The following is a 24,925-nucleotide window of genomic DNA, read 5'->3' on the forward strand; positions in this document are numbered from 1 at the left end:
CTAATACTGTCATAAGATATCCTTACTACCCCAAAGTAGCCTATAACCTAATACTGTCATAAGATATCCTTACTACCCCAACATACCCTATAACCTAATACTGTCATAAGATATCCTTACTACCCCAACGTACCCTACCTATAACCTAACACTGTCATAAGATATCCTTACTACCCCAAAGTAGCCTATAACCTAATACTGTCATAAGATATCCTTACTACCCCAAAGTAGCCTATAACCTAATACTGTCCTAAGATATCCTTACTACCCCAAAGTACCCTACCCATAACCTAATACTGTCATAAGATATCCTTACTACCCCAAAGTACCCTACCCATAACCTAATACTGTTATATACGAGCTTTGATCTGCTGCTGTCTGATCTTAGGTAGATGTTGGACATCTTGATGCTGTGATGGGTATTGATGCTGTGATCAGTATTGATGCTGTGATCAGTATTGATGCTGTGATGGGTATTGATGCTGTGATGGTATTGATGCTGTGATGAGTTGATGCTGTGATCAGTATTGATGCTGTGATGAATTGATGCTGTGATCAGTATTGATGCTGTGATGAGTTGATGCTGATCAGTATTGATGCTGTGATCAGTATTGATGTTGTGATGGGTATTGATGCTGTGATCAGTATTGATGTTGTGATGTGTATTGATGCTGTGATCAGTATTGATGCTGTGATCAATATTGATGCTGTGATGGTATTGATGCTGTGATGGGTATTGATGCTGTGATCAATATTGATGCTGTGATGAGTATTGATGCTGTGATCAGTATTGATGCTGTGATGAGTATTGATGCTGTGATGGGCATTGATGCTGTAATCAGTATTGATTATGTGATGGTATTGATGCTGTGATCAATATTGATGCTGTGATGGTATTGATGCTGTGATCAGTATTGATGCTGTGATGGGTATTGATGCTGTGATCAGTATTGATGCTGTGATCAGTATTGATGCTGTGATCAGTATTGATGCTGTGATGAGTATTGATGCTGTGATGGGCATTGATGCTCTAATCAGTATTGATTCTGTGATGGGTATTGATGCTGTGATCAGTATTGATGCTGTGATGGTACTGATGCTGTGATCAGTATTTTTGCTGTGATGGGTATTGATGCTGTGATCAGTATTGATGCTGTGATCAGTATTGATGCTGTGATCAGTATTGATGCTGTGATGAGTATTGATGCTGTGATCAGTATTGATGCTGTGATGAGTATTGATGCTGTGATGGGCATTGATGCTGTAATCAGTATTGATGCTGTGATGGTACTGATGCTGTGATCAGTATTTTTGCTGTGATGGGTATTGATGCTGTGATCAGTATTGATGCTGTGATCAGTATTGATGCTGTGATCAGTATTGATGCTGTGATGAGTATTGATGCTGTGATCAGTATTGATGCTGTGATGAGTATTGATGCTGTGATGGGCATTGATGCTGTAATCAGTATTGATTATGTGATGAGTATTGATGCTGTGATGGGCATTGATGCTGTAATCAGTATTGATTCTGTGATGGGTATTGATGCTGTGATGGTATTGATGCTGTGATGAGTATTGATGCTGTGATCAGTATTGATGCTGTGATCAGTATTGATGCTGTGATCAGTATTGATGCTGCTCCCCTCCCCTCTGTCACTATGGGTGGATAATGGTTGGTGTGTTGGGTCAGTAACACTGTGGTTATAGGATGGGTCAGTAACACTGGTTATAGGATGGGTCAGTAACACTGTGGTTATAGGATGGGTCAGTAACACTGTGGTTATAGGATGGGTCAGTAGCACTGTGGTTATAGGATGGGTCACTAACACTGTGGTTATAGGATGGGTCAGTAACACTGTGGTTATAGGATGGGTCAGTAACACTGTGGTTATAGGATGGGTCAGTAACACTGTGGTTATAGGATGGGTCAGTAACACTGTGGTTATAGGATGGGTCAGTAACACTGTGGTTATAGGATGGGTCAGTAACACTGTGGTTATAGGATGGGTCAGTAACACTGTGGTAACAGGATGGGTCAGTAACACTGTGGTTATAGGATGGGTCAGTAACACTGTGGTTATAGGATGGGTCAGTAACACTGTGGTTATAGGTTGGGTCAGTAACACTGTGGTTATAGGATGGGTCATTAACACTGTGGTTATAGGATGGGTCAGTAACACTGTGGTTATAGGATGGGTCAGTAACACTGTGGTTATAGGATGGGTCAGTAACACTGTGGTTATAGGATGGGTCAGTAACACTGTGGTTATAGGTTGGGTCACTAACACTGTGGTTATAGGATGGGTCAGTAACACTGTGGTTATAGGATGGGTCAGTAACACTGTGGTTATAGGATGGGTCAGTAACACTGTGGTTATAGGATGGGTCAGTAACACTGTGGTTATAGGATGGGTCAGTAACACTGTGGTTATAGGATGGGTCAGTAACACTGTGGTTATAGGATGGGTCAGTAACACTGTGGTTATAGGATGGGTCAGTAACACTGTGGTAACAGGATGGGTCAGTAACACTGTGGTTATAGGATGGGTCAGTAACACTGTGGTTATAGGATGGGTCAGTAACACTGTGGTTATAGGTTGGGTCAGTAACACTGTGGTTATAGGATGGGTCAGTAACACTGTGGTTATAGGATGGGTCAGTAACACTGTGGTTATAGGATGGGTCAGTAACACTGTGGTTATAGGATGGGTCAGTAACACTGTGGTTATAGGATGGGTCAGTAACACTGTGGTTATAGGTTGGGTCACTAACACTGTGGTTATAGGATGGGTCACTAACACTGTGGTTATAGGATGGGTCACTAACACTGTGGTTATAGGATGGGTCACTAACACTGTGGTTATAGGATGGGTCAGTAACACTGTGGTTATAGGATGGGTCAGTAACACTGTGGTTATAGGATGGGTCAGTAACACTGTGGTTATAGGATGGGTCAGTAACATTGAGTGTATTTACATGCGCACTAACAATTCAACATTTAACCTACTATGTTAATAGACCAATTATAGCATTAGCCTTGTAATCACCTTATCTTAATCAGCGTATGGTCAACATCAAAGTAGGCATATCCTGATTAAAAACACCCTGGTTTTCTGAGCAATCTATGAAATTATTAGGACACGTGAACAGTTTTAAATGATTAGGACATGTGAACAGTTTTAAATGATTAGGACAGGTAAACAGGACATGTGAACAATTAAATGATTAGGACATGTGAACAATTAAATGATTAGGACATGTGAACAGTTTTAAATGATTAGGACATGTGAACAGTTTGAAATGACTAGGACATGTGAACAGTTTTAATCAGGGTTCCAGAGGTGGACCTGATCTGGGCCAGCAGCAGGTTTTAATCAGGGTTCCAGAGGTGGATCTGATCTGGGCCAGCAGCAGGTTTTAATCAGGGTTCCAGAGGTGGATCTGATCTGGGCCAGCAGCAGGTTTTAATCAGGGTTCCAGAGGTGGATCTGATCTGGGCCAGCAGCAGGTTTTAATCAGGGTTCCAGAGGTGGATCTGATCTGGGCCAGCAGCAGGTTTTAATCAGGGTTCCAGAGGTGGATCTGATCTGGGCCAGCAGCAGGTTTTAATCAGGGTTCCAGAGGTGAATCTGATCTGGGCCAGCAGCAGGTTTTAATCAGGGTTCCAGAGGTGGATCTGATCTGGGCCAGCAGCAGGTTTTAATCAGGGTTCCAGAGGTGGATCTGATCTGGGCCAGCAGCAGGTTTTAATCAGGGTTCACATATAAATCAATTAGGCTTTACAAAAAAATGACGTGGTCTTTGTGGTAGAATGTTTATTTTGATTGGTGATTTTTTTATGCATTTATCCAAAGTCCCATCAGGCAGCCTGATTTTCAGATGTGTCCATGTAAACAGGATTATTAGGGAAATCATTATTCATGAAAAAGTTTTAATCTGACTATCCACAATAATCGTATTATTCTGTGCATGTAACCATGTTCAATATGCATCTCTTTTCTCTTGTCCTGTCCAGTGTGGGGTTATGGCTTCCTGTCTGTCACCATTATTAACCTGGCCTCTCTCCTGGGCCTGGCACTCATCCCCTTCACCAAGAAGCCGTACTTCCCCAAGGTGCTCACCTACTTCATCGGCCTGGCCATCGGCACGCTCTTCTCCAACGCTGTCCTGCAGTTAATACCAGAGGTAGGATCTCTCTAATGCAGTTAATACCAGAGGTAGGATCTCTCTAATGCAGTTAATACCAGAGGTAGGATCTCTCTAATACTGTTAATACCAGAGGTAGGATCTCTCTAATACTGTTAATACCAGAGGTAGGATCTCTCTAATGCAGTTAATACCAGAGGTAGGATCTCTCTAATGCAGTTAATACCAGAGGTAGGATCTCTCTAATGCAGTTAATACCAGAGGTAGGATCTCTCTAATGCAGTTAATACCAGAGGTAGGATCTCTCTAATACTGTTAATACCAGAGGTAGGATCTCTCTAATACTGTTAATACCAGAGGTAGGATCTCTCTAATGCAGTTAATACCAGAGGTAGGATCTCTCTAATGCAGTTAATACCAGAGGTAGGATCTCTCTAATGCTGTTAATACCAGAGGTAGGATCTCTCTAATACTGTTAATACCAGAGGTAGGATCTCTCTAATGCAGTTAATACCAGAGGTAGGATCTCTCTAATGCTGTTAATACCAGAGGTAGGATCTCTCTAATGCAGTTAATACCAGAGGTAGGATCTCTCTAATGCTGTTAATAACAGAGGTAGGATCTCTCTAATGCTGTTAATACCAGAGGTAGGATCTCTCTAATGCTGTTAATACCAGAGGTAGGATCTCTCTAATACTGTTAATACCAGAGGTAGGATCTCTCTAATGCTGTTAATACCAGAGGTAGGATCTCTCTAATACTGTTAATACCAGAGGTAGGATCTCTCTAATGCTGTTAATACCAGAGGTAGGATCTCTCTAATGCTGTTAATACCAGAGGTAGGATCTCTCTAATGCAGTTAATACCAGAGGTAGGATCTCTCTAATGCTGTTAATACCAGAGGTAGGATCTCTCTAATGCTGTTAATACCAGAGGTAGGATCTCTCTAATGCTGTTTATTACCGTGATATCATAAATGTCATCGGTGGAGTTGTCACACAGGCAGCTAACAAAAATATATGGAAATGTCTGCTCTACCCAAAATGACAACCAACTAATTGCAGCATTACCGCAAAAATGGAAGAAGCAAGTGGAAGAGGGAAAAAGTAAAGGTCTTGTCGACTCTGCATTAAAGACCAAAATTGGTTCAAGAAAATTGTGATGAATAAAAAAAATATACCAGTTTAATTTAAGGACCAAACAATGTTTAGCGATGCCATATAGATGAGAAAATAGTTGTAGATTTTGGATGTACAGATTCCATGGCACATGGTTTATGAACTGACACATTCCATTTAAATGATTGTTATATTATATATATATATATATATATATATATATATATATATATATATATATATATGGGGGATACAACCATATACATATGGATACAACCTTCTCAGCTCTGCAGATTTTGCTGTGAAGAGACAGAGTCATTAGATCATTTGTTTTGGTCCTGTCCATATGTAGCCTGTTTTTGGTCACAGGTCCAGGAATGGCTGAAGAATTACAACATTTACCTGGAGCTAAGTCCAGGGTGATCACTCTGGGTGATCTGAAAAGTCAATCTTATCAGTAATATAATAATTATTTTAGCAAAAATTGTTTTTTTAATCTTTCATTTACAATCTGTAGAAACTTTGAGAATAGAAAAGTTCAGAACTTGTGAAACATCACAACACAGTTGAAATATATATGGCAAATGGAAATCCAATGTGGATGGTGTTGTGTGTGTCTTTTATGTGTGTATGTATGGGAATGTGTATACAGTGCCTTGCGAAAGTATTCGGCCCCCTTGAACTTTGCGACCTTTTGCCACATTTCAGGCTTCAAACATAAAGATATAAAACTGTATTTTTTTGTGAAGAATCAACAACAAGTGGGACACAATCATGAAGTGGAACGACATTTATTGGATATTTCAAACTTTTTTAACAAATCAAAAACTGAAAAATTGGGCGTGCAAAATTATTCAGCCCCTTTACTTTCAGTGCAGCAAACTCTCTCCAGAAGTTCAGTGAGGATCTCTGAATGATCCAATGTTGACCTAAATGACTAATGATGATAAATACAATCCACCTGTGTGTAATCAAGTCTCCGAATAAATGCACCTGCACTGTGATAGTCTCAGAGGTCCGTTAAAAGCGCAGAGAGCATCATGAAGAACAAGGAACACACCAGGCAGGTCCGAGATACTGTTGTGAAGAAGTTTAAAGCCGGATTTGGATACAAAAAGATTTCCCAAGCTTTAAACATCCCAAGGAGCACTGTGCAAGCGATAATATTGAAATGGAAGGAGTATCAGACCACTGCAAATCTACCAAGACCTGGCCGTCCCTCTAAACTTTCAGCTCATACAAGGAGAAGACTGATCAGAGATGCAGCCAAGAGGCCCATGATCACTCTGGATGAACTGCAGAGATCTACAGCTGAGGTGGGAGACTCTGTCCATAGGACAACAATCAGTCGTATATTGCACAAATCTGGCCTTTATGGAAGAGTGGCAAGAAGAAAGCCATTTCTTAAAGATATCCATAAAAAGTGTTGTTTAAAGTTTGCCACAAGCCACCTGGGAGACACACCAAACATGTGGAAGAAGGTGCTCTGGTCAGATGAAACCAAAATTGAACTTTTTGGCAACAATGCAAAACGTTATGTTTGGCGTAAAAGCAACACAGCTGAACACACCATCCCCACTGTCAAACATGGTGGTGGCAGCATCATGGTTTGGGCCTGCTTTTCTTCAGCAGGGACAGGGAAGATGGTTCAAATTGATGGGAAGATGGATGGAGCCAAATACAGGACCATTCTGGAAGAAAACCTGATGGAGTCTGCAAAAGACCTGAGACTGGGACGGAGATTTGTCTTCCAACAAGACAATGATCCAAAACATAAAGCAAAATCTACAATGGAATGGTTCAAAAATCAACATATCCAGGTGTTAGAATGGCCAAGTCAAAGTCCAGACCTGAATCCAATCGAGAATCTGTGGAAAGAACTGAAAACTGCTGTTCACAAATGCTCTCCATCCAACCTCACTGAGCTCGAGCTGTTTTGCAAGGAGGAATGGGAAAAAATGTCAGTCTCTCGATGTGCAAAACTGATAGAGACATACCCCAAGCAACTTACAGCTGTAATCGCAGCAAAAGGTGGCGCTACAAAGTATTAACTTAAGGGGGCTGAATAATTTTGCACGCCCAATATTTCAGTTTTTGATTTGTTAAAAAAGTTTGAAATATCCAATAAATGTCGTTCCACTTCATGATTGTGTCCCACTTGTTGGTGATTCTTCACAAAAAAATACAGTTTTATATCTGTATGTTTGAAGCCTGAAATGTGGCAAAAGGTCGCAAAGTTCAAGGGGGCTGAATACTTTCGCAAGGCACTGTATATTTGTATGTATGTATATATGTGTTTATGTATGTATGTACAGTACCAGTCCAAAGTTTGGACACACCTACTCATTCCAGGGATTTTCTTTATTTTTTTTACTATTTTCTACATTGTGGAATAATAGTGAAGACATCAACACTATGAAATAACACATATGGAATCATGTAGTAACCAAAAAAGTGTTAAACAAATCATTAAAAAAAATATATATATATTTGACATTTTTCAAAGTAGCCACCCTTTTGCCTTGATGACCGCTTTGCGCACTCTTGGCATTCTCTCAACCAGCTTCCTGAGGTAGTCACCTGGAATGCATTTCACTTAACAGGTGTTAATTGTGGAATTTCTTTCCTTCTTAATGCGTTTGAGTCAATCAGTTGTGTTGTGACAAGGTAGGGGGTGGTATACAGAACATATCCCTATTTGGTAAAAGACCAAGTCCATATTATGGCAAGAACAGCTCAAATAAGCAAAGAGAAATGACAGTCCATCATTACTATAAGACATGAAGGTCAGTTAATCCAGAACATTTCAAGAACTTTTAAAGTTTTTTTCAAGTGCAGTTGCAAAAACCATCAAGGTCTATGATGAAACTGGCTCTCATGAGGACCATCACAGGAAAGGAAGACCCAGAGTTACCTCTGCTGTAGACGATATGTTCATTAGAGTTAACTGGCTCTCATGAGAACCGCCATAGGAAAGGAAGACCCAGAGTTACCTCTGCTGTAGACGATATGTTCATTAGAGTTAACTGGCTCTCATGAGAACCGCCACAGGAAAGGAAGACCCAGAGTTACCTCTGCTGTAGACGATATGTTCATTAGAGTTAACTGGCTCTCATGAGAACCGCCACAGGAAAGGAAGACCCAGAGTTACCTCTGCTGTAGACGATATGTTCATTAGAGTTAACTGGCTCTCATGAGAACCGCCACAGGAAAGGAAGACCCAGAGTTACCTCTGCTGTAGACGATATGTTCATTAGAGTTAACTGGCTCTCATGAGAACCGCCACAGGAAAGGAAGACCCAGAGTTACCTCTGCTGTAGACGATATGTTCATTAGAGTTAACTGGCTCTCATGAGAACCGCCACAGGAAAGGAAGACCCAGAGCTTTTTGGTTCCAAGTGCCTTGTCTACGGTGTAGAAAATAGTAAAAATAAAGAAAAACCCTTGAATGAGTAGTTGTCCAAACTTTTGACTGGTAGTGTACGTATGTACAGTGTATTTGGAAAGTATTCAGACCCCTTCCATTCTTCCACATTTTGTTACGTTACAGCCTTACTCTAAAATGGATTAAATTTTAAAAAATCCTCATCAATCTACACACAATACCCCATAATGACATCACAATACCCCTTAATGACATCACAATACCCCATAATGACATCACAATACCCCTTAATGACATCACAATACCCCATAATGACATCACAATAGCCCTTAAAGACAAAGCAAAAACAGGGTTTTAGACATTTTTGCAACAACAAAAAAGAAACACAGAAATACTTTATTTACATAAGTATTCAGACTATGAGACTTGGAAGATTCTTCAACTTGATTGGAGTCCACCAGTGGTAAATTCAATTGATTGGACATTATTTGGAAAGGCACACACCTGTCTATATAAGGTCCCACAAATTGACAGTGCATGTCAGAATAAAAACCAAGCCACGAGGTTGAAGGAATTGTCCTTAGAGCTCCGAAACAGGATTGTGCCAAGCTACAGATCTGAGGAAGGGAACCAAAACATTTCTGCTGCATTGAAGGTCCCCAAGAACACAGTGGCCTCCATCATTCTTAAATGGAAGAAGTTTAGAATCACCAAGACTCTTCCTAGAGCTGGCCCCCCAGCCAAACTGAGCAATCAGGGGAGAAGGGCCTTGGTCAGGGAGGTGACCAAGAACCTGATGGTCACTCTGACAAAGCTCTAGAGTTCCTCTGTGGAGATGGGAGAACCTTCCAGAAGGACAATCATCTCTGCAGCACTTCACCAATCAGGCCTTTATGGTAGAGTGGCCAGACGGAAGCCACTCCTCTGTAAAAGGCACATGACAGCCTGCTTGGAGTTTGCCAAAAGGCACCTAAAGACTCTCAGACCATAAGATTAAAAGATTTAAAGACTTCCTTGTAGCAGATAAAGAAACGGAGGTACCAAGATGGAACTCTTTGGCCTGAATGCCAAGCGTGACGTCTTGAGGAAGCCAGGCACCATCCCTACGGTGAAGCATGGTGGTGGCAGCATCACGCTGTGGGGATGTTTTTTCAGCGGCAGGGACTGGGAGACTAGTCAGGATCGAGAGAAAGATGAACGGAGCAAAGTAGAGATCCTTGATGAAAACCTTCTAATATTAAGGGACAAAAGTACAGTAGGAGCCAAAATGTCCTTTCAGTCGGTGCTACCCTAGAAAAGAAAACATTATAAATGTCTCATAATAGTTGATCTTTGAGCTTTTTCATCAAAGTTGTTAATAAGTGTCACCGGCGTTGATTGAATATGGAAACTGAGTCTTCGTGGTCAAATGGAGGGAAAAGAGATGGTCATGGTTGTGTTAAATAATGGATATATTTTACTGTTTTAATCTTTCAACTCTATTCATGGTTAATTTACTGTGTTACTGCTACCTAGGGTTGTAAAATGACTGCTACCTAGGGTTGTAAAATGACTGCTGCCTAGGGTTGTAAAATGACTGCTACCTAGGGTTGTAAAATGACTGCTACCTAGGGTTGTATAATGACTGCTACCTAGGGTTGTAAAATTACTGTAACTTTCCCCACATTCCCTGGATTTCCTGCTTTTCCCCCTCATAATTCCAGGAATCTTCCACCCAGGAATTGTTGGTACCCTACTGTTACCACATGCATGTTTTTCCAACACCAACAGGCCCTGGGATTCGATCCCAGAGCGGATGACTACATTCTCAAAGCCGTTGGAATATTTGGTGGATTTTACCTGCTGTTCTTCACAGAGAAAGTATTGAAGATGGCACTAAGAACAGAGCATGAGGTATTGTCTGCTTTAAACCATTTAAACAGCATATATATATATATATATACACACTGTACCTGTAACTTCGCATTAATCAGAGACGTAGCAATGTTACAAGTTGCTTTCTCTAGGGTGTGTATTTCCTGTCTGTTTTTTGAGAGCATTATTATTGATTAATTGATTGATTTAATTAATTGATTGATTGTGACATGGTTCACGATTTGGCCCGGTTCATTTCCTGTCTGTACATCTCTGGTCATCTAGCCAGCGTCATTTCCTGTCTGTAATCTCTGGTCATCTAGCCAGCGTCATTTCCTGTCTGTACATCTCTGGTCATCTAGCCAGCGTCATTTCCTGTCTGTAATCTCTGGTCATCTAGCCAGCGTCATTTCCTGTCTGTACATCTCTGGTCATCTAGCCAGCGTCATTTCCTGTCTGTACATCTCTGGTCATCTAGCCAGCGTCATTTCCTGTCTGTACATCTCTGGTCATCTAGCCAGCGTCATTTCCTGTCTGTACATCTCTGGTCATCTAGCCAGCGTCATTTCCTGTCTGTAATCTCTGGTCATCTAGCCAGCGTCATTTCCCGTCTGTACATCTCTGGTCATCTAGCCAGCGTCATTTCCTGTCTGTAATCTCTGGTCATCTAGCCAGCGTCATTTCCTGTCTGTAATCTCTGGTCATCTAGCCAGCGTCATTTCCTGTCTGTAATCTCTGGTCATCTAGCCAGCGTCATTTCCTGTCTGTACATCTCTGGTCATCTAGCCAGCGTCATTTCCTGTCTGTAATCTCTGGTCATCTAGCCAGTGTCATTTCCTGTCTGTAATCTCTGGTCATCTAGCCAGCGTCATTTCCTGTCTGTACATCTCTGGTCATCTAGCCAGCGTCATTTCCTGTCTGTACATCTCTGGTCATCCAGCCAGCGTCTGTGTGTTCCGTCTCTGTATGTTTACCATAGGGCCCTGGTCAAAACTCGTATAGGGAGTACCCTTTGAGATATGGTAAGCAGAACTGTACATCTATTGTCTCTGTATGTTTATCATCTTTGTCCTGTCTCTAGTATGTTTAACATCTTTGTCCTGTCTCTAGTATGTTTAACATCTTTGTCCTGACTCTGTATGTTTAACATCTTTGTCCTGTCTCTAGTATGTTTAAATTCTTTGTCCTGTCTCTAGTATGTTTAACATCTTTGTCCTGTCTCTAGTACGTTTATCATATTTGTCCTGTCTCTGTATGTTTAACATCTTTGTCCTGTCTCTGTATGTTTAACATCTTTGTCCTGTCTCTGTATGTTTAACATCTTTGTCCTGTCTCTAGTATGTTTATGATCTTTGTCCTGTCTCTGTATGTTTATCATCTTTGTCCTGTCTCTGTATGTTTAACATCTTTGTCCTGTCTCTAGTATGTTTATCATCTTTTTCCTGTCTCTGTATGTTTAACATCTTTGTCCTGTCTCTAGTATGTTTATCATCTTTGTCCTGTCTCTAGTATGTTTAAACATCTTTGTCCTGTCTCTAGTATGTTTAACATCTTTGTCCTGTCTCTCTATGTAAAACGTCTTAGGGCTAGGTCCTTTTTTATTTCCACTTCCTGTCTGAATGACGTGCCCAAAGTAAACTGCCTGCTACTCAGGCCCAGAAGCCAGGATATGCATATAATTGGTACCATTGGATAGAAAACACTTTGCAGTTTGTAGAAATGTTAAAATAAAGTATGAGACTATAACACAATTGATATGGTGGGAGACAATCCAAAGAAAAACCAACCCAATTTTTATTTTTGAGGTCCCATGCTCTTACAATGGAAAGCAATGGGTCCTATGCAATTCCAGCTCCCAGATTGCAATTCCTATGGCTTCCACTAGATGTCAACAGTCTTTGTTCAAGGTTCCAAGCTTGTTTTTTCCAAAACGAGGAAGATTTTTGAGTTTGGTACAGGGAGTCACAGTTGGAAATCAGTCTGTGGGCGCGTGACGAAGGAGACTCGCACTTGCTAATTTCACTTTTCTATAGAACATACTTCTTTCCGTATTAAATATTCTAGTTTATTTACATTTTAGGGAACCTGAGGATTGGTTAGAAACATAGTTTGACTTGTTTGGACGAAGTTTAGCGGTAGCTTTTTGGACTCCTTTGTCTGCATGTTGAACTCAAATCAATGGTGCCAACTAAACTGACTTTTTGGGATATAAAGAAGGATTTTATCTAACAAAACGACCATTCATGATGTAGCTGGGACCCTTTGGATTACAAATCAGAGGAAGATTTTCAAAAAGTAAGTGATTTATTTAATCGCCATTTGTGATTTTATGAAGCCTGTGTTGGTTGAAAAATATGTTGATGTGGGGCGCCATCCTCAAACAATCACATGGCATGCTTTCGCTGTACAGCCTACTGTAAATCGGACAATAGTTAGATTTAAAAATAATTTAAGTTTTTAACGACATTGTATGTACAGAGATCTTTAATATCCGACATTTTTTGCGATAATTTATTTGAATTGCGCTTCCTCCAATTTCACTGGAAATTGTCGACCGGTGTCCCGCTGACGGGACGCCTAGTCCTAAGTTATTTTAACATCTTTGTCCTGTCTCTCCGGCAGTAACCTTAAGCCTGCATCCCAAATTACACCCTATTCCAAATATAGTACACTTCTTTTGACCGCGGCCAATAGGAACAGGGTGCGCCATTTGGAATACACAAATGCTCTCTTTTTAACCATCTTCTTTGTCCTGCCTCTGCAGCATGGCCACAGTCACTTCTCTCCTCCAGGTCAACTGAGGCAGAACTCTCTCCAGAATGGAGATGTGTCTGAGAAGAAAGAGTCTGTCACCATGACGACGTGTACCATCAGCAGCATCAGTACAGACAACACCAGCCCAGACCCTCCAGTGTCATCCACGGAACCACCACCTCAGGTACCATTTCCTATAGGTACTGACATCAGGTCAGCTTCCCCTCCCCTAATCCTCATCCTAAACCTAAACTACAAAGAATACAAAACTGACCCCCGATCAACGTTTAGGGGCTACTTAGTCCTACACCGTCTACCAAGCAGTGTGTTCTGTTCACTAGACAGAAAACAGGAGAAAACATTTTGAAAGGGAGGAAGTACTTCCGTGAATTTGTCGAACAAGAACTAATTTATTTAGTGTCCGTAAAAATGTTTGGTACGTTGGGCTCTGAACACGACCCAGGTGTGAGTCACAAAGTGCTCAACTGACTTGACCTGTCTATGGCTGTCTGTAGCCTGTCTGTAGCCTGCCTGTGGCTGTCTGTAGCCTGCCTGTGGCTGTCTGTAGCCTGCCTGTGGCTGTCTGTAGCCTGCCTGTGGCTGTCTGTAGCCTGCCTGTGGCTGTCTGTAGCCTGTCTGTGGCTGTCTGTAGCCTGTCTGTGGCTGTCTGTAGCCTGCCTGTGGCTGTCTGTAGCCTGTCTGTGGCTGTCTGTAGCCTGTCTGTGGCTGTCTGTAGCCTGCCTGTGGCTGTCTGTAGCCTGCCTGTGGCTGTCTGTAGCCTGCCTGTGGCTGTCTGTAGCCTGCCTGTGGCTGTCTGTAGCCTGCCTGTGGCTGTCTGTAGCCAGCCTGTGGCCTGTCTGTGGCTGTCTGTAGCCTGTCTGTAGCCTGTCTGTGGCTGTCTGTATCCTGTCTGTGGCTGTCTGTAGCCTGTCTGCGGCTGTCTGTAGCCTGCCTGTGGCCTGCCTGTGGCTGTCTGTAGCCTGCCTGTGGCTGTCTGTAGCCTGCCTGTGGCTGTCTGTAGCCTGCCTGTGGTTGTCTGTAGCCTGCCTGTGGCTGTCTGTAGCCTGTCTGTGGCTGTCTGTAGCCTGTCTGTAGCCTGCCTGTGGCTGTCTGTAGCCTGCCTGTGGCTGTCTGTAGCCTGCCTGTGGCTGTCTGTAGCCTGCCTGTGGTTGTCTGTAGCCTGCCTGTGGCTGTCTGTAGCCTGTCTGTGGCTGTCTGTAGCCTGTCTGTAGCCTGCCTGTGGCCTGTCTGTAACCTGTCTGTGGCTGTCTGTAGCCTGTCTGTGGCTGTCTGTAGCCTGTATGTAGCCTGTCTGTGGCTGTCTGTAGCCTGTCTGTAACCTGTCTGTGGCTGTCTGTAGCCTGTCTGTAGCCTGCCTGTGGCCAGTCTGTAGCCTGTCTGTAGCCTGCCTGTGGCCTGTCTGTAACCTGTCTGTGGCTATCTGTAGCCTGTCTGTAACCTGTCTGTGCCTGTCTGTAGCCTGTCTGTAGCCTGCCTGTGGCTGTCTGTAGCCTGCCTGTGGCTGTCTGTAGCCTGTCTGTAGCCTGCCTGGGGCTGTCTGTAGCCTGTCTGTAACCTGTCTGTGCCTGCCTGTAGCCTGTCTGTAGCCTGCCTGTGGCTGTCTGTAGCCTGCCTGTGGCTGTCTGTAGCCTGTCTGTAGCCTGCCTGGGGCAGTCTGTAGCCTGTCTGTAGCCTGCCTGTGGCTGTCTGTACCCTGTCTGTTTCCCGTCTGTGGCTTGTGTGTGGATGTCAGTAGCTTGTCTGTGGCTGTCTGTATCCTGTCTGTGGCTTTCTGTAGCCTGTCTGTAGCCTGTCTGTAGTCTGTCTGTAACCTGTCTGTAGCCCGTCTGTGGCTTTCTCACCAAAGACAGAGGGGTTAGACGGGGTTAAATGAGAGAGAGGTCAATACTCACAGTAGTAACACCGTAGTAACACCGTAGTAACACAGTAACACCGTAGTAACACAGTAGTAACACAGTAGTACAGTAATAACACAGTAGTACAGTAATAACACAGTAGTAACACCGTAGTAACACCGTAGTAACACCGTAGTAACACCGTAGTAACACAGTAGTAACACAGTAGTAACACAGTAGTAACACAGTAGTAACACAGTAGTAACACCGTAGTAACACCGTAGTAACACCGTGGTAACACAGTAGTAACACAGTAGTAACGCCGTAGTAACACAGTAATAACATAACAGAAATATGACAAACACATAGATGGCCTGCCACAGGGATCACCAGGTGTATTGATATCAAACCACCCGCGGGACACACTGGGGGCTTGTGGGATGCCAGTTGGGGCATCCTGACCTAGAACGACATTTACAGCAGCGCTGAGTATTAAGCTTAGTTATTTATTGAGCTGTTATCTGTGACGTTATTGATTGGGGAAATCATGTTAATTATTAATGTATAACCATTAGTTCTCTGGCTCAAGTGGAGGAGAATGGCCTTGTTACACATCACAGATACTGAGCAAAATGGACGCGACTGCCTCTGTCACACAGGGCTAAGGGAAATGGGACTCTGTTCATAGTCTCCTGTGGGACAGAGTCTGCATGCCAAATGGGATACCTATTCTCTTTTTGGAGTATGGACTCTGGTCAAATGCCGTTCACTCCAGGGAATAGGGTACCATTTGGCATGCTGCCTCTGTCACACAGGAGACTACGAACAGAGTCCCATTTCCCTTAGCCCTGTGTGACAGCGTCAGTGGGACTGATCACAGGCCTGCGTAGCCTAGACTCTTGATAAAAGCAAGAATTGTCTCGCTTGTACACAAAGACGGCTTGTTCTGGCCTGGGCCAATAAGGAGTTGGTTTGTCACGGCAGCAGAGAAGCTACCGAGCGACCATCGTGTTGTTTACATACTGCATCAGACTGTTGTTTACATACTGCATCAGATTGTTGTTTACATACTGCATCAGACTGTTGTTTACATACTGCATCAGACTGTTGTTTACATACTGCATCAGACTGTTTACATACTGCATCAGACTGTTGTTTACATACTGCATCAGACTGTTGTTTACATACTGCATCAGACTGTTGTTTACATACTGCATCAGACTGTTGTTTACATACTGCATCAGACTGTTGTTTACATACTGCATCAGACTGTTGTTTACATACTGCATCAGACTGTTTACATACTGCATCAGATTGTTGTTTACATACTGCATCAGACTGTTGTTTACATACTGCATCAGATTGTTGTTTACATACTGCATCAGACTGTTGTTTACATACTGCATCAGATTGTTGTTTACATACTGCATCAGACTGTTTACATACTGCATCAGACTGTTGTTTACATACTGCATCAGACTGTTGTTTACATACTGCATCAGACTGTTGTTTACATACTGCATCAGACTGTTGTTTACATACTGCATCAGACTGTTGTTTACATACTGCATCAGACTGTTGTTTACATACTGCATCAGACTGTTGTTTACATACTGCATCAGACTGTTGTTTACATACTGCATCAGACTGTTGTTTACATACTGCATCAGACTGTTTACATACTGCATCAGATTGTTGTTTACATACTGCATCAGACTGTTGTTTACATACTGCATCAGACTGTTGTTTACATACTGCATCAGACTGTTGTTTACATACTGCATCAGACTGTTGTTTACATACTGCATCAGACTGTTGTTTACATACTGCATCAGACTGTTGTTTACATACTGCATCAGACTGTTTACATACTGCATCAGGTTGTTGTTTACATACTGCATCAGACTGTTGTTTACATACTGCATCAGACTGTTGTTTACATACTGCATCAGACTGTTGTTTACATACTGCATCAGACTGTTGTTTACATACTGCATCAGACTGTTGTTTACATACTGCATCAGACTGTTGTTTACATACTGCATCAGACTGTTGTTTACATACTGCATCAGACTGTTATTTACATACTGCATCAGATTGTTATTTACATACTGCATCAGACTGTTGTTTACATACTGCATCAGACTGTTGTTTACATACTGCATCAGACTGTTGTTTACATACTGCATCAGACTGTTGATTACATACTGCATCAGATTGTTGTTTACATACTGCATCAGACTGTTGTTTACATACTGCATCAGATTGTTGTTTACATACTGCATCAGACTGTTGTTTACATACTGCATCAGACTGTTGTTTACATACTGCATCAGACTGTTGTTTACATACTGCATCAGATTGTTGTTTACATACTGCATCAGACTGTTGTTTACATACTGCATCAGATTGTTGTTTACATACTGCATCAGACTGTTGTTTACATACTGCATCAGATTGTTGTTTACATACTGCATCAGACTGTTGTTTACATACTGCATCAGATTGTTGTTTACATACTGCATCAGACTGTTGTTTACATACTGCATCAGATTGTTGTTTACATACTGCATCAGACTGTTGTTTACATACTGCATCAGATTGTTGTTTACATACTGCATCAGACTGTTGTTTACATACTGCATCAGACTGTTGTTTACATACTGCATCAGACTGTTGTTTACATACTGCATCAGACTGTTGTTTACATACTGCATCAGACTGTTGTTTACATACTGCATCAGATTGTTGTTGTGTTTCTTTCCTTTTCAGAGAGAAAATAAACAAACATAATTCTGTTACATAGTAAACGTGTTATATAGTAAATATGTTGTATTAATTAGGATATGACATATTAAATAGTAAATATGTTGTATTAATTAGGATATGACATATTATATAGTAAATATGTTGTATTAATTAGGATATGACATATTAAATAGTAAATATGTTGTATTAATTAGGATATGACATATTATATAGTAAATATGTTGTATTAATTAGGATATGACATATTATATAGTAAATATGTTGTATTAATTAGGATATGACACATTATATAGTAAATATGTTGTATTAATTAGGATATGACATATTAAATAGTAAATATGTTGTATTAATTAGGATATGACATATTATATAGTAAATATGTTGTATTAATTAGGATATGACATATTATATAGTAAATATGTTGTATTAATTAGGATATGACATATTATATAGTAAAAATATGTTATATTATCTAGATTATGATATTACTCTCATGTACAATCCAGTTTTACTCCCCTTTACTCTGCCTCCTTCCTCTGTGACTTCCTGTCCCAGCAGGAAGTCCATGTCAATAATGTGATGTGCCACTGGCTGCGGGGTCAGCGCATCGCTAACATAAAGACGGTGGCCTGGATGATCACACTGAGTGACGCTCTGCACAACTTCATCGACGGCCTGGCGATCGGAGCCTCTTTTACCGTGTCTGTCGTCGCTGGTTTCAGTACCTCCATCGCCATCGTCTGTGAGGAGTTCCCCCACGAGCTAGGTGAGAGATCAATCAATCATATGTATCTAGAATTGCCTTCGTTTTTTTTTTATAAGCAGTTGTCATTAAGTGATTGTACAGTAACAACGGTAAGCAACTTTGGCTGAACTAAACCGACCTTCATCTGAAAAAACGATAGATTCCTTTTTTAAATAACTTGGCAATTTTTTTTTTGTTAATAAACATAACTAAAAGTCGTGCTGTGTTCCTCGATGTGTCTACTGTGTTCCTGAACCTGTCGCTGTCTCTCCGACCCTTCCTGCAGGGGACTTTGTGATTCTGCTGAATGCTGGGATGAGTATCCCCCAGGCCGTCTTCTTCAACCTGCTGTCAGCCATGTCCTGCTACATCGGCCTGGCCTTCGGCATCCTGCTGGGGAGCAACTTCGCCCCCAACGCCATCTTCGCCATCGCTGGGGGAATGTTCCTCTACATAGCACTGGCAGACATGGTGAGTAGAATGTTCCTCTACATAGCACTGTCAGATATGGTGAGTAGAATGTTCCTCTACATAGCACTGGCAGATATGGTGAGTAGAATGTTCCTCTACATAGTACTGGCAGATATGGTGAGTAGAATGTTCCTCTACATAGCACTGTCAGATATGGTGAGTAGAATGTTCCTCTACATAGCACTGTCAGATATGGTGAGTAGAATGTTCCTCTACATAGCACTGGCAGATATGGTGAGTAGAATGTTCCTCTACATAGTACTGGCAGATATGGTGAGTAGAATGTTCCTCTACATAGCACTGGCAGACATGGTGAGTAGAATGTTCCTCTACATAGCACTGGCAGACATGGTGAGTAGAATGTTCCTGGTAGACATGGTGAGTAGAATGTTCCTGGTAGATATGGTGAGTAGAATGTTCCTGGCAGACATGGTGAGTAGAATGTTCCTCTACATAGTACTGGCAGATATGGTGAGTAGAATGTTCCTCTACATAGTACTGGCAGATATGGTGAGTAGAATGTTCCTCTACATAGCACTGGCAGACATGGTGAGTAGAATGTTCCTCTACATAGCACTGGCAGACATGGTGAGTAGAATGTTCCTCTACATAGTACTGGCAGATATGGTGAGTAGAATGTTCCTGGCAGATATGGTGAGTAGAATGTTCCTCTACATAGTACTGGCAGACATGGTGAGTAGAATGTTCCTCTACATAGCACTGGTAGATATGGTGAGTAGAATGTTCCTCTACATAGCACTGGCAGACATGGTGAGTAGAATGTTCCTCTACATAGTACTGGTAGATATGGTGAGTAGAATGTTCCTGGCAGATATGGTGAGTAGAATGTTCCTGGTAGATATGGTGAGTAGAATGTTCCTGGCAGACATGGTGAGTAGAATGTTCCTGGTAGATATGGTGAGTAGAATGTTCCTGGCAGATATGGTGAGTAGAATGTTCCTGGTAGATATGGTGAGTAGAATGTTCCTGGCAGACATGGTGAGTAGAATGTTCCTCTACATAGCACTGGCAGATATGGTGAGTAGAATGTTCCTCTACATAGTACTGGCAGATATGGTGAGTAGAATGTTCCTGGCAGACATGGTGAGTAGAATGTTCCTGGCTGACATGGTGAGTAGAATGTTCCTCTACATAGCACTGGCAGATATGGTGAGTAGAATGTTCCTCTACATAGCACTGGCAGATATGGTGAGTAGAATGTTCCTGGCAGACATGGTGAGTAGAATGTTCCTGGCTGACATGGTGAGTAGAATGTTCCTCTACATAGCACTGGCAGATATGGTGAGTAGAATGTTCCTGGCAGACATGGTGAGTAGAATGTTCCTGGCTGACATGGTGAGTAGAATGTTCCTGGCTGACATGGTGAGTAGAATGTTCCTCTACATAGTACTGGTAGATATGGTGAGTAGAATGTTCCTCTACATAGCACTGGTAGATATGGTGAGTAGAATGTTCCTCTACATAGTACTGGTAGATATGGTGAGTAGAATGTTCCTCTACATAGCACTGGTAGATATGGTGAGTAGAATGTTCCTCTACATAGTACTGGTAGATACGGTGAGTAGAATGTTCCTGGTAGACATGGTGAGTAGAATGTTCCTCTACATAGCACTGGCAGATATGGTGAGTAGAATGTTCCTCTACATAGTACTGGCAGACATGGTGAGTAGAATGTTCCTGGTAGATATGGTGAGTAGAATATTCCTGGTAGATATGGTGAGTAGAATGTTCCTGGTAGATATGGTGAGTAGAATGTTCCTCTACATATCACCAGTAGATATGGTGAGTAGAATGTTCCTGGTAGATATGGTGAGTAGAATGTTCCTCTACATTTCACCTGTAGATATGTTGAGTAGAATGTTCCTGGTAGATATGGTGAGTAGAATGTTTCCTCTACATATCACCTGTAGATATGTTGAGTAGAATGTTCCTGGTAGATATGGTGAGTAGAATGTTCCTCTACATAGTACTGGTAGATATGGTGAGTAGAATGTTCCTGGCAGATATGGTGAGTAGAATGTTCCTCTACATAGCACTGGCAGACATGGTGAGTAGAATGTTCCTGGCAGACATGGTGAGTAGAATGTTCCTCTACATAGCACTGGCAGATATGGTGAGTAGAGTGTTCCTGGCAGACATGGTGAGTAGAATGTTCCTCTACATAGAACTGGCAGACATGGTGAGTGGAATGTTCCTGGCAGACATGGTGAGTAGAATGTTCCTCTACATAGCACTGGCAGACATGGTGAGTAGAATGTTCCTCTACATAGCACTGGTAGATATGGTGAGTAGAATGTTCCTCTACATAGTACTGGTAGATTTGGTGAGTAGAATGTTCCTCGTAGACATGGTGAGTAGAATGTTCCTCTACATAGCACTGGCAGATATGGTGAGTAGAATGTTCCTCTACATAGCACTGGCAGACATGGTGAGTAGAATGTTCCTGGTAGATATGGTGAGTAGAATGTTCCTCTACATATCACCAGTAGATATGGTGAGTAGAATGTTCCTGGTAGATATGGTGAGTAGAATGTTCCTCTACATAGTACTGGCAGACATGGTGAGTAGAATGTTCCTGGTAGATATGGTGAGTAGAATATTCCTGGTAGATATGGTGAGTAGAATGTTCCTGGTAGATATGGTGAATAGAATGTTCCTCTACATATCACCAGTAGATATGGTGAGTAGAATGTTCCTAGTAGATATGGTGAGTAGAATGTTCCTCTACATAGTACTGGCAGACATGGTGAGTAGAATGTTCCTGGTAGATATGGTGAGTAGAATGTTCCTCTACATATCACCAGTAGATATGGTGAGTAGAATGTTCCTGGTAGATATGGTGAGTAGAATGTTCCTCTACATATCACCTGTAGATATGTTGAGTAGAATGTTCCTGGTAGATATGGTGAGTAGAATGTTCCTCTACATAGTACTGGTAGATATGGTGAGTAGAATGTTCCTCTACATAGTACTGGTAGATATGGTGAGTAGAATGTTCCTCTACATATCACCTGTAGATATGGTGAGTAGAATGTTCCTGGTAGATATGGTGAGTAGAATGTTCCTCTACATAGTACTGGTAGATATGGTGAGTAGAATGTTCCTGGTAGACATGGTGAGTAGAATGTTCCTCTACATAGCACTGGCAGATATGGTGAGTAGAATGTTCCTCTACATAGCACTGGCAGACATGGTGATTAGAATGTTCCTGGTAGAAATGGTGATTAGAATGTTCCTGGTAGATATGGTGAGTAGAATGTTCCTGGTAGATATGGCGAGTAGAATGTTCCTCTACATAGTACTGGCAGACATGGTGAGTAGAATGTTCCTGGTAGATATGGTGAGTAGAATATTCCTGGTAGATATGGTGAGTAGAATGTTCCTGGTAGATATGGTGAGTAGAATGTTCCTGGTAGATATGGTGAGTAGAATGTTCCTCTACATATCACCTGTAGATATGTTGAGTAGAATGTTCCTGGTAGATATGGTGAGTAGAATGTTCCTCTACATAGTACTGGTAGATATGGTGAGTAGAATGTTCCTCTACATATCACCTGTAGATATGTTGAGTAGAATGTTCCTGGTAGATATGGTGAGTAGAATGTTCCTCTACATAGTACTGGCAGATATGGTGAGTAGAATGTTCCTGGTAGACATGGTGAATGACATGGGAGAATCTCAATTGCATTTCCTTGAATCCTTGCATTTCTCGCAGAGCGGGGGGGGGGGGGGGGGGGGCTTGAGGTGAGGAGAGAGGATGCTAGGAATCAAGGAAATGCAATTGAGATTCTCCCATGATGCTTCCTCCACCCTCAATGCCACCTGATCTGCTTCAACTCCCAGATTACAACGCTTATCCTTTAGATCCCCAACTGACTGACTAACTGAATTGACTTTAGTTTTTAACTTGTATATGCTGTGTTCTGCCGTTCATCAACCTTCAGCTGCCAAGCAGGGCGTACATGTATTAGAGAATCAGGGCCTAACTTTTCAATAGCTCAGTAGTATATCTATATTGAGTTTAGTATGAAGGTTCTCTGGTCTTGCAGGGAGAGCAGACGGGTCATTATTTTTTTTAAGGACCCAACCACTGAATGACCCAGTGGACAGTCAGTTTCTCATCATACCATACTGTACGTGTTATCACAGCTGCAGAGCTGCTTCTACCCCCCACCCCAGGAGGGAGGGAGGGAGGGAGAGACTGAGGGAGGGAGGGAGAGACTGAGGGAGAGACGGAGGGAGCACAGCTTTATTGACTGTAAAACAGTGTGACCTGATGATAGCTGCTGTCACGTCCTGACCATAGAAAGATTTTATTTTCTATGGTAGAGTAGGTCAGGGTGTGACTGGGGGCTTGTTCTAGTTTATATTTTCTATGTGGGGTTCTAGGTTCATTTTCTATGTTGGTGATTTGTATGATTCCCAATTAGAGGCAGCTGGTTATCGTTGTCTCTAATTGGGGATCATACTTAAGTAGCATGTTTTCCACCTGTTCGTTTTGGGATATTGTTTATGTTTAGTTGCCTGTTCGCTCTGCATTGTCGTCACGGTACGTTTATTCTTTATTGTTTTGTTTACGTTTCACTTCTTTCATTAAAATATGTGGAACTCTACGTACCTCTACGGCCTTGGTCCGACCATCATTATTACGAACATCGTGACAGCGACAATGGAGAGATAGAGAGAGAACGAGGGAGAGAGTGGGAGTGAAAGAGAGAGAGACTGAAATTATTCTGATATCTTGGGAAGAAACAGAATGCGATATTTAACTGTTGGTTTAAAACCGGTTGGTTCTGATTTCAGTTCCCAGAGATGAACGCCATCATGAATGAACAGGACGGGTCGACGGTGACCAATGTTATCTTCTTCCTGATCCAGAACGCCGGGCTGCTCACCGGGTTCGCTATCATCCTGCTCATCACCATGTTCGTTGGTGAGATCAACCTGGGTTAGAGCCGATGCTGTAGCTATAGAAACACTAGATGATTGAGTGGGGGGTTGTTTTGAAGCCACTGCGCCACCATCTTTAAAAAAAAAACATTGAAATACCGTAGACTTAATTTCATTCCTATGGAGGACTGCTCCTTCTGAGGAGTACCAATATGGTGGACGGTGGCTTCAGAGCCTGTCATTGACCAATATATAGCATCGGGCAATCTAGTGTTTATACACATCATTGGGTAGAGCTGGGTGAGAGGGAAGAGAAGAACAAGGGAGGGAGAGAAAAACGAGAATGAGAGGAACAATGAGAGAAATATATCATTTCAAAGAACAAAACGTGACTGAACAGAGCTGCTTTCATTCCGCTCCGATCTCACATCGGCCCACGACTTGTTTTACACTAATTGTTTACTGGGAAACTAAATACTTGTTCTTTTTGTTTAGTTTTTTCTTCTGACTATCATTATATTTAAATAGAGCGAACAATCACGTAACTAGTGTAAATGAAATAAAGAAACAATGTATTTAAAACAAACGTTTTCAATAAATTATTTTTTCAGTCTTTACAATTTTCTTGTGAACTTGTCTTGCTTTTACTTGAACTGATTGACTGGATCTGTTGTCTCCACCAATGATTTATATATACACTAGATGACTGATAGGGGGCGCTGTTGAAGCCACCGTGCCTCCATCTTGGAACTCCCCCACCATAGTATTTAGGAATCTATAGAAATCCATTTATGAATGTCTACCTTTGTCTTTGCCACATTTCTTCTATTACAGACACCTTCATTCATACTTTTAAATGATATGTGAGCTAAACATAACAAATCAAAAATACAGTATATAAAAACATTGTCTTT

At 41.8% G+C, this 24,925-nt stretch overlaps 1 protein-coding gene across 2 annotated transcripts in view; it reads left to right on the plus strand.

The window, feature by feature from the left end:
* The window catches only part of LOC139383955 (metal cation symporter ZIP8-like), a 32,414-nt gene extending 7,783 nt beyond the window's left edge, over positions 1 to 24,631 (plus strand). The window contains exons 3-8 of one of the 2 annotated variants that reach the window (XM_071128580.1): positions 4,018 to 4,187; positions 10,422 to 10,544; positions 13,270 to 13,443; positions 18,443 to 18,650; positions 18,916 to 19,100; positions 23,925 to 24,631. In XM_071128580.1, the coding sequence (XP_070984681.1) occupies positions 4,018 to 4,187; positions 10,422 to 10,544; positions 13,270 to 13,443; positions 18,443 to 18,650; positions 18,916 to 19,100; positions 23,925 to 24,074 (1,010 nt within the window). In that variant the 3' untranslated portion in view covers positions 24,075 to 24,631. Of the gene's footprint in view, positions 1 to 4,017; positions 4,188 to 10,421; positions 10,545 to 13,269; positions 13,444 to 18,439; positions 18,651 to 18,915; positions 19,101 to 23,924 lie in introns of both variants that reach the window. The other variant, XM_071128579.1, reaches the window with a different exon arrangement.
* The last annotated feature ends 294 nt before the right edge of the window (positions 24,632 to 24,925 follow it).

This window comes from Oncorhynchus clarkii, chromosome 25 (genome assembly GCF_045791955.1).
Source record: "Oncorhynchus clarkii lewisi isolate Uvic-CL-2024 chromosome 25, UVic_Ocla_1.0, whole genome shotgun sequence".
Classification (NCBI taxonomy): domain Eukaryota; kingdom Metazoa; phylum Chordata; class Actinopteri; order Salmoniformes; family Salmonidae; genus Oncorhynchus; species Oncorhynchus clarkii.